Raw genomic sequence first — 9,810 nt, 5'->3', positions numbered from 1 at the left:
AAAAGACAGGGCGCGACCCGAATGACTACTGTTACCTCGTTCCCATTCTCTCTTCTTGTCCCTCTCCAGAGATGCATACTACTGATGCATTCCAAATGTAAGAACTGGCTGACCAGATTGACCAGTCCAATCGTACGGAGAATTCCACTATTGACCAGGACTATTCAGCCAGATGAGCATATTCCTAAATGCTAAGCACGGGTGTGATGGGTTTTAGGTAAAATTTCAAGAAAAGATTAATATTTTATCTAATCAGTCCGGCCGACCAGTTCTGACTTTTTTGTTTTTGGAAAGCGCCTGGGGAGGAAAAGAATATAAATCCTGCCAACGAGGTTGTTTCGCCTGAAGATGGTTGTTAAAGAAGAATAACCTTCTTGCGGTCCAGGGTGCAAGTGTGGTATATAACTGCTGCACATATCAGATTTTCTTTGAAAGGCAATTTTCAAAAGCATGCTTCGTGGACCGTTGCTTTCCAAGTCTTCCAACAAGTTTCCCACTTTACGCTTTAAGAAGAGTATTCATGTTTTTGTAGGTCGCGTAGTACAGGGTAGTACCGAAGATTTATACTGAGGCGACTGAGGTCAAAGCAAATACACAGCCTACATCAAGTTGTTTTAATACCCACATGGAAAAACACTTTACTTGAGTGCGGGAGCCAATTAGTAAGCAACTGACAAGCGACGCCAACGATTTCATAAACGCTTAAAGCCAAGCAAGAGAGAAACCTCTGCTCGCAGGGTCCCCCCTACGCTTGGTTTCAATGTTGTAGAGTACATGCACTATTTGAAGAGAAGCCTTACTTGAGCGCAAGACCTTGTTTGTTTCAGTCACGCGCGTGGTCATTTGCGTGTCTCAGGCGTTTTGTTCGACGGACCAAGAAAAGAGAGAGACTACTCGTAGTCTACAGAAGCCCTGTTGTGAAAGACAGCATGCAGTACAGAAAGCATTCTATTTATTGCCCTGTTTTATAAGATTATTACTATGCCTTAGATACTATTTTACAGTATGGATAGCTCTGAAGGATCAAGAGTTCTAAATAAATTTACACAGTCAAATATATAGTGATCAATCTTGCTTCATCATTCCTAAGACAGTCCTTTCAAATATTCTACAGAAAAAAATAGGAGATCAACATAAGTAAACTTTATTTTTACACTTCAAAACTATGATATTTTTTCTGATCCCACCTTGACGTGATGTTTTCTCCAGGATTATAGAAAGGATTGCAAAACATGTCTGTATAAGCAACATGAAGTTTCCGAAACATCTGCAAGGAAAAAAGGGACAGAAATGACCTAAGAAATCAAAAGCTTCAATAGTGAAGGCTAACTCCAGACAACTAGAAACGGCAATGTACCACGTGGCATTGTGTGAGCTTTTGTAATTTCATGATCTGTAAAAACAACGTTGTTGCAGAAATCCTTTCACCAACTCCAATGAAATAGACCAGCGTGAAAAACAAAATGTGTGTGATAACTTGGAGAAAATGCAACAAGTAGTTATTGCTAATCTTTTGCTGGAAGAAATAGAACGAGGGTAGTTCAGGTTCATGGCTGTGCTCTTGCAGAGCCTGGTGGCCCCTGGTGCTCAACTTTTGCTCTCAGGCAAGAGATCTGTCCAGGATCGATCTTGTTAGCAAAAATTTGCTAAAAAAATTTTTTTTCACAATTGTCGCAAAAGAAATAATTGAGAAAAAATTATGTAAGAAAATCACCTACAAATGTCACAAAAATCGCAAAAATAACAAATGTAACAAGATTCAAGACTTAGAAAGAGAAAAGGCCAAGAACGGCGGCGAAAAGTCCGCAAATGTCGCAAAAATAACAAGGATGTTTCTTGCTACAACCTCGGACAAAACTGTTGAGACAATTCCATCTATTTTTCAACTTTTGCCCCCCTACTCCCTTCTCCTGTAAACAGAAAAAGTAAGCCCCCTCCCCACCTCCTATTCAAAGTTGTCTTGGTCTAAAAACCAACCTGTATAATTGCCATGCTATCCAAACAACTTTGGATAAGGGGAGAGGGAAAATCGGGCATTCATTTGACGGAGGTTTCAGTTTTTGCCAGGATGGCAGGTAAAAATAAGCATTTTCGCGATTTGTCTCAGCAGGTTTTGTCCGGGGTTGTAGCTAAAAACACCGATGACAAAAATCGCAAAAATCGCAAAAATAACAAATATCACAAAATTCAAAACTTAGAAAGACAAGAAGCCAAGAAAGGCCTCGAAATCTCCGCAAATGTCGCAAAAATCGCAAAAGTAACAAGGATTTTTGTTGCTAGCTACAAACACCCAGGAAAAAAATATCGCAAAAATAACAAATGTAACAAAATTCAAGACTTAGAAAGGGAAGAAGCCAAGACGGGCCTCGAAATGTCTATGGTGTACCATCTCCGCCAAAAAGCAAACTTGTAACTCAACATCCAACTTTACCGTTGTCAACATCGGACTTTACAGTCAACATAGAACTTTGTTGTTATCAACAACGGACTTTACAGTTGTCAACATCGAACTATTGACTCAACATCCGACATTACAGTTATCAACAGCGGACCATTGGCTCAACATCGGACTTTAGTTGACTATTTGTAACTCAACATCCAACTGCACAGTTGTCAACATCGCACTATTGACTCAACATCCGACATTACAGTTATCAACAGCGGACTTTGTCACGTCAACAAAACAAAATGTTCGACTTTGCCAAACGCCATGTTCGTCTTCGTAAAGTTCGATGTTGAGTTCTCTTCGTGCGTGCCAAATCCGCCGATAATTATGGGATTGCCAGAATGACGTCACTATGGCAAAGCCTCGCTCTCGTGTGAAAAAAGATGGCGGACTTGAGGAGTGTTATTGACATGTTGAATGATCTAGTCTCGAGAATTGATGCACTCTCCGATGTATCTGAAATTGGGGTTATTGTTGTGCGACTCGATTTCTTAAATAGAATGCTGGTCAGCCTCGACGTTGACCAGGACATTATTGATACGATCGGTACTCTTCACTCAACTGCTGCTGCTATGGAGAGCTCCGCGAATGCGAGTGGAGGATACTATCCTCCGTGTTCTGCGTCAGGTCAGCGTGGTAGGCCATCATTTGAGATCTCCAGGGATCATCTCGCATTTTTATTGGAACATGGTTTCAAAGTACAGGAAATAAGTTGTATTCTTGGAGTGGGAAAGCGAACAGTGGAAAGAAGGATGGCTGTCTTTGGTCTTAGTATTACTGGTAAGAAAAACACGGCGGCCGGTGATGGAAGTGCCTATATGAATAATCAGATTATAGTATTTTTCACATTGTGTAAGTACTGCTACGTACACGCAGGTGATGAATTCGCTGGCCAAAATTGTGATGATTGCTTTGCAAAGAGCATGGTTTCGATTCGATTTAGGGATGGACCATTTTATTATGATATTTTTTTGGCCGAGGGGGGGGGGGGGGGGGGGTTGGGGCAATTTCCGAAATAAAATTCCAACATGCACAGCAAAAGTAGTAAAAGATCATTCACTTGCGCAACGAACCAAAAGAAAAAAAAAATTTGGAACAATCCCGGAAAAAAATTAGTGCACAGCCACAAGACGGAAAAAAATTCATGTTAAAAAAATTGCCCAACTCCCCCGCCCCCCCCCCCCCCCAAAAAAAAAAAGAAAAATAAAATGGTCCATCCCTTAAGAGAATATATGGGATGTTTCCCCCACCCCCAGAATTCCTCTTATGATAAAAGTGCACCCATGTCATCAGAAATTCGAAATTTATTGAATGAAAAAAAGAAAGTAAGTAATGAGAGATGGCTGCATTAAGGCTCAACACGGTGCCGCATTGCGCGCAATGAGTAAATTGTTGCACGCAATATTGGATATAAGTTAAGTAGAAACACGTACTACTTCTGCAACATTGCAAGCCGCAAATTTTTATTGTCTAAAACTAAATTCCTAGCTCTTCTTTGACATATTTGACTGTTTTAGGATTGGCTAGTGTTGCAGTATCTTGTATAGTAGGGAAAAGCCAGGAAATGTTGCAGCGTGTAACCACATTGAGTGAAGAATGTTGCACCGTGTGTCCGGGCCTTCAGTGCAAAATTCTACCAAAATACAAAAATATTGTCCAAAAGTAATCTAGCATATCAAATAGGTACCCTTAGGAATCACATAAAGTTGCCTTGTTTCCAGGGTGTTTTACATTGTATCATGTCAAATTTTAACTAATTGACGTTCTAAAGGATGTTACAGTCATATCCCTGATGAACAACTTGATGAACTGGTTAGTCAGGTCTCTTAAGGTCAGGATCGTTACAGAGTTGACAAAAGCACCAAACTTTGCACAGCGATAGCTTATTGCAGTACCATGAATATTAGAGGGGGTGCCCAATGCAAATATGCCACTGAAGCGTGCTAAACAGGATTTAATTATTGTAAATTTCACCTGCTGGGGTCCCTGTGGTGTTTTGATTGAAAGTTGTTATTTAATACCTTAAATCACTCAGAATACTCTTCTCATGTTGTAAACAACAATTTCAATTGAACATCTGGCATTCCCATCCATCATTAGCTTATTTATTGTATAATTAAGTTGGTTATTACTGTGCCCTGACAGCAAGTCCACAGTCCGCCCACATTTTCATAAGTCATTTCTAAGATGGCCTCGTCTTTGCTTCATGACTTGCAAGTACTCAGCTTCTGGGGTTCTCTTCTCCTTTTCTAATGTATTTCAATTAGAGGAGGCCTTATTGTGTGGCTTAAGCCTTATTTATCAAGTATTACTTGGCATTACATGTCACTTTAAGCTAAAGAAAGCGTATGGCATAGCGATTCACACACGAAATTTCAGGAAAAAAAGAAATTGTCAAAGAGTCTGTTGTATCACACATTATCAGGGATTTATGACAGCTGTTCATGAAGAGCAAATAACGAAATGACAGAACCCAGAATAGTTCTTTCCTAGGGAAGTAATTAATTTTTCAGCTAAACATAGGCCTGGATGCCTTTCAGTCTCTCTTTATCTGCTGGACGCACGTGCATGTTTTGACAGAGAAGAAAGCATTGTGGCACAAGTACATATCATTTACAATTCCCGCAGTTTGTCTAAGCTTTACAAAGCAAAAACTAACAAAAAAAACTCTGGTCTCATCAACGAAAAAAAGAAACAAGTTAGCCCAAGCTTCACAAAACAGCACGGTTCATCATCAAGCCTCTACATTTGGCACTGGGCATGAAGCACTCATGTCCAAAAATAATAACAGCTTATCAAGTCTTAAAAGTGAGACTCAAGTGGTACAAGATTGACTCAAATGATAAATGGTGAGTGGTTTAACTGCTGAAACTGCAGAAAGGGGGTCGGACTAACTTTTAGTGCCTTGTATTTCAGTTGTATGTTTTTTTCTGACTGACCTTTTCATTCTTGATTTAATTGTATTGTAATTATTTTAGTTAAAGCCTTCTTCTATTCCCATAAATTCCTCACGTCTTTTTTTTTGCTGACCTCAGGCCATTTAAGCCCCCGGCTTTGGCTGTTCTTGTGTATTTTTTCTTCCAGTTTAGGATATGTATTAATAAAGTAAGTTAAGTTAAGTTAAGTTTACATGGAGGAGGGGGACCCTAGGTAGTCATGGTAACTAACTTAGGTGGGGTATTAACCTGCATCTCCATATAATCTCTAATTTTAATTTGATCACGTTTACATGAAAGGTGGGGTTACCCTTCAAGGTGGTTAGCCTGGTCTGCAACACCAGGTAGCCCTCTCAGCTGAGGTCAAATTTTGCCATGTCAACGTTTCAAGGTGAGGTAACGCTGGCTAGTCGGGGTCGGATTCGTGATACATCAAATTCACGCAAAATTCACTTTGGCGCCGGCTGGCTTCACATAGTTATTAAAGGTAACGATAGAAGGCCACAACACTGAAGGTTGCAGCAAGAGCAGCAAGTGAGCGTAGACGTGGTTTTCTAGCATTTTTCTTGTTTACGTGCTTAGCGACCATTCAATAATCTTGAGAAAGTGCACCCCAGGATGGCGGGGTTGTAAGATTGCATGTAAAGGAGGGTTATTTTTTTTACCCCACCAAAGCAGGTTACCTCACCTACCCGGGGTCCCCAACCTTTATGTGAACAGGCTTTAAGTCTCAAGAAACGTGAAACTGGTAATAAACAGTATACCTAACCCGGGACTAGCTGTGATACTACTTCCATCTTCAAAAACGTCAACATAGCAGCCAAAGGAGCCATTAAATCGGTGTAACACGATTATTAGATTGCGGTTGTTTCATGCGTCTCGTTTTGTAACTATTTTTGTGTTCGTTTTTGTCACCATCTCTAAATTTCAATCATGTTCAAAACACCCCTACTAACAAAACATTTCGTAAAGCTCTTTAGAATGATATTCAGCAATAAAAATAAGGTGTGACCAGCAGTGGATTTCTAGGCTCCTAGTGTGGCAACATAGGCATAAGTGAATGCAAAGTTTTGCGGTATGTAATCTGTCAGAAATCTGTTTGAGTGGTCAAAGTTGGGGCTAATGGGCTTCTTTATCATGACCACTCAATTATTAAAAGGGACCAGGCCATAATTATTGTTGACCCTTGCTTTTTTTGGTATTTTCTGTAATTGTCCACAGTAACACACAGTTACTGGTGACAGTAATAATAACTAATAAACTTGAGGTCGACGGTGCGCCCCTTTTACCCCCCTCTCTCCATCAATGCTCCTTTTTAAGGGTATTTAAAGCTAGTCAAAGATATACAGAAAGGAGAGAAGTTGAAATAAGGATGTGTTGACACCGGGGATCGAACTCGGGACCTCGCGCACTAAGGGCTGCGCAGTAACCAAATGTGCCACCCTTGCTCCTCCTTTTCCCCCTGAGGACAAGGTTGACATGTTTTAATCATTATCTCAAGGACAGGGCTACTAACGAAGCAAATTATAATCTTATCTTAGCAGCACAATTACAACGTGGGCGCGTTGTCAGTTACGGTTTATGAGGTCGGTCATGTGGCATGTCAAAATTTAACGATTCTGTCGTTTAGGATGTGATACATTTGGGTTTTTTGTTATTGTATGACATCTTTGAAAGCTGGCTTTGTGATCTGTTTAAATTGATATGTAATGATATTATCACTGGCAAGTCTTAGCAGTGACACTGATAGTCGTACAGTGAACATGACCACACTTACCGTGTGGAGACTGGGCACTAGTCAGTATTATGTACATGTAAAACTATTTTGAATAGTGTAAAAAAAACTTAAAAATTTGAAACAAATGTTTTTTAGCCAAATCAAACAAGAAGAGTACTCACCACAGGGGACCCAACCTGCTATTATAGGTGAAAGTTTACCACCCCCCCCCCCTTCCCCCCTTTAATCTGTAATTAGGACCATTTGTAACGGGCACCCCCTCCAGCATTAATCGGCAAGTGCTAAGGAAGCTCTGTGCTAAATTTGACACTTTTGTCACGTCTGTAACGATCCGGCCTATATTTTGCACTAAGAGACCTGACTAGGTCACAGCTGCCCAAAACAGCAACCCCAACATTGGCATTCGTATGCTTAAAGGTCTACTCCAGAGTCAAGGGCACCGTGTTCAGAGGGAGCGAATACGTCAATCTCTTATCAGAACAGACCCTGTGGGAGTTTGGCAGAGGTGGACCGTAGCAATAAGAAGGAGACAATACCATGTGCATTCTCCCCTTGCTCTTTGGCACATTGATGGGAACCACAAACTAATAAGGTTGAGAAATAAGTTCAAAATTAAATTGTTGTAGGAGAGTGAAAATGAACAATGAAAGTGGTGAATACAGTTGGCACAATTCTGGACACTCAAATGTATTTCGTTAAATGTGAATGTGCATTGTAACCATAATATTGTGATAAAGAAAAAAGCTTGGGACCTGAATAACATGAACTACATGCATAGCATAGCATCTGGCTGAGTGACTTTCAGAATTGTACAAAAATCCCCAATAGTCCTACTTGCTTGAAAGGATTAAGACTTCCAGGGTGGGTGCTAATTCCCATCCCTGATTAAGGTGCAAACTGTTCTTATTTAGTTAAAAGAATAAAGAATTAAATTTCATTCTTTTAACTAAATAAGAACAGTTTGCACCTTAATCAGGGATGGGAATTAGCACCCACCCTGGAAGTCTTAATCCTTTCAAGCAAGTAGGACTATTGGGGATTTTTGTACAATTCTGAAAGTCACTCAGCCAGATGCTATGCTATGCATGTAGTTCATGTTATTCAGGTCCCAAGCTTTTTTCTTTATCACAATATTATGGTTACAATGCACATTCACATTTAACGAAATACATTTGAGTGTCCAGAATTGTGCCAACTGTATTCACCACTTTCATTGTTCATTTTCACTCTCCTACAACAATTTAATTTTGAACTTATTTCTCAACCTTATTAGTTTGTGGTTCCCATCAATGTGCCAAAGAGCAAGGGGAGAATGCACATGGTATTGTCTCCTTCTTATTGCTACGGTCCACCTCTGCCAAACTCCCACAGGGTCTGTTCTGATAAGAGATTGACGTATTCGCTCCCTCTGAACACGGTGCCCTTGACTCTGGAGTAGACCTTTAAGCATACGAATGCCAATGTTGGGGTTGCTGTTTTGGGCAGCTGTGACCAGTTCATCAAGTTGTTCATCAGGGATATGACTGTAACATCCTTTAGAACGTCAATTAGTTAAAATTTGACATGATACAATGTAAAACACCCTGGAAACAAGGCAACTTTATGTGATTCCTAAGGGTACCTATTTGATATGCTAGATTACTTTTGGACAATATTTTTGTATTTTGGTAGAATTTTGCACTGAAGGCCCGGACACACGGTGCAACATTCTTCACTCAATGTGGTTACACGCTGCAACATTTCCTGGCTTTTCCCTACTATACAAGATACTGCAACACTAGCCAATCCTAAAACAGTCAAATATGTCAAAGAAGAGCTAGGAATTTAGTTTTAGACAATAAAAATTTGCGGCTTGCAATGTTGCAGAAGTAGTACGTGTTTCTACTTAACTTATATCCAATATTGCGTGCAACAATTTACTCATTGCGCGCAATGCGGCACCGTGTTGAGCCTTAATGCAGCCATCTCTCATTACTTACTTTCTTTTTTTCATTCAATAAATTTCGAATTTCTGATGACATGGGTGCACTTTTATCATAAGAGGAATTCTGGGGGTGGGGGAAACATCCCATATATTCTCTTAAGGGATGGACCATTTTATTTTTCATTTTTTTTTTTTGGGGGGGGGGGGGGGGCGGGGGAGTTGGGCAATTTTTTTAACATGAATTTTTTTCCGTCTTGTGGCTGTGCACTAATTTTTTTCCGGGATTGTTCCAAATTTTTTTTTTCTTTTGGTTCGTTGCGCAAGTGAATTATCTTTTACTACTTTTGCTGTGCATGTTGGAATTTTATTTCGGAAATTGCCCCAACCCCCCCCTCGGCCAAAAAAATATCATAATAAAATGGTCCATCCCTAAATCGAATCGAAACCATGCTCTTTGCAAAGCAATCATCACAATTTTGGCCAGCGAATTCATCACCTGCGTGTACGTAGCAGTACTTACACAATGTGAAAAATACTATAATCTGATTATTCATATAGGCACTTCCATCACCGGCCGCCGTGTTTTTCTTACCAGTAATACTAAGACCAAAGACAGCCATCCTTCTTTCCACTGTTCGCTTTCCCACTCCAAGAATACAACTTATTTCCTGTACTTTGAAACCATGTTCCAATAAAAATGCGAGATGATCCCTGGAGATCTCAAATGATGGCCTACCACGCTGACCTGACGCAGAACACGGAGGAT

The 9,810-nt window shown here is 40.2% G+C and overlaps 2 protein-coding genes and 1 long non-coding RNA gene across 4 annotated transcripts in view; 1 reads left to right on the top strand and 2 right to left on the bottom strand.

Moving 5' to 3' along the window:
• Nucleotides 1-828: 828 nt before the first annotated feature.
• LOC140927947 (uncharacterized) overlaps nucleotides 829-9,810 on the bottom strand; it is a 12,019-nt gene continuing 3,037 nt past the window's right edge. Inside the window, exons 1-3 of one of the 2 annotated variants that reach the window (XR_012164593.1) lie at nucleotides 8,019-8,029; nucleotides 1,188-1,267; nucleotides 829-1,108 (exon numbers count right to left, since the gene is read on the bottom strand). This is a non-coding gene — a long non-coding RNA (uncharacterized lncRNA). Of the gene's footprint in view, nucleotides 1,109-1,187; nucleotides 1,268-8,018; nucleotides 8,030-9,810 lie in introns of those variants that run through there. The other variant, XR_012164592.1, reaches the window with a different exon arrangement.
• On the top strand, nucleotides 2,381-8,012 carry LOC140927941 (uncharacterized). The gene is made up of 3 exons (XM_073377651.1): nucleotides 2,381-3,226; nucleotides 4,218-4,258; nucleotides 7,486-8,012. Exons 1-3 carry the CDS (start codon nucleotides 2,830-2,832, stop codon nucleotides 7,744-7,746), a joined length of 699 nt encoding a protein of 232 aa, XP_073233752.1. The 5' UTR covers nucleotides 2,381-2,829; the 3' UTR covers nucleotides 7,747-8,012.
• Nucleotides 8,091-9,810, bottom strand: part of LOC140927942 (uncharacterized) — a 2,373-nt gene continuing 653 nt past the window's right edge. The window contains exons 1-2 of the mRNA XM_073377652.1: nucleotides 9,637-9,810; nucleotides 8,091-8,653 (exon numbers count right to left, since the gene is read on the bottom strand). The exon at nucleotides 9,637-9,810 is cut by the window's right edge and continues 653 nt beyond it. Of these exons, the coding sequence (XP_073233753.1) occupies nucleotides 8,352-8,653; nucleotides 9,637-9,810 (476 nt within the window). The 3' untranslated portion in view covers nucleotides 8,091-8,351. The remainder of the gene's footprint in view (nucleotides 8,654-9,636) is intronic.

This window comes from Porites lutea, chromosome 2 (genome assembly GCF_958299795.1).
Source record: "Porites lutea chromosome 2, jaPorLute2.1, whole genome shotgun sequence".
NCBI lineage: Eukaryota > Metazoa > Cnidaria > Anthozoa > Scleractinia > Poritidae > Porites > Porites lutea.
Note: the sequence above shows the minus strand (reverse complement) of the source record. Positions and strands in the feature narration are given on the sequence as shown.

Excerpts from the sequence above, each read along its gene's own strand:
- LOC140927941 (XM_073377651.1), top strand. The coding sequence starts at position 2,830 with ATGGCGGACTTGAGGAGTGTTATTGACATGTTGAATGATCTAGTCTCG. Across the intron at positions 3,227-4,217 it reads CTTTGGTCTTAGTATTACTG|GATGTTACAGTCATATCCCT; the intron begins GTAAGAAAAACA and ends GACGTTCTAAAG. Across the intron at positions 4,259-7,485 it reads ATGAACAACTTGATGAACTG|GTCACAGCTGCCCAAAACAG; the intron begins GTTAGTCAGGTC and ends AGACCTGACTAG.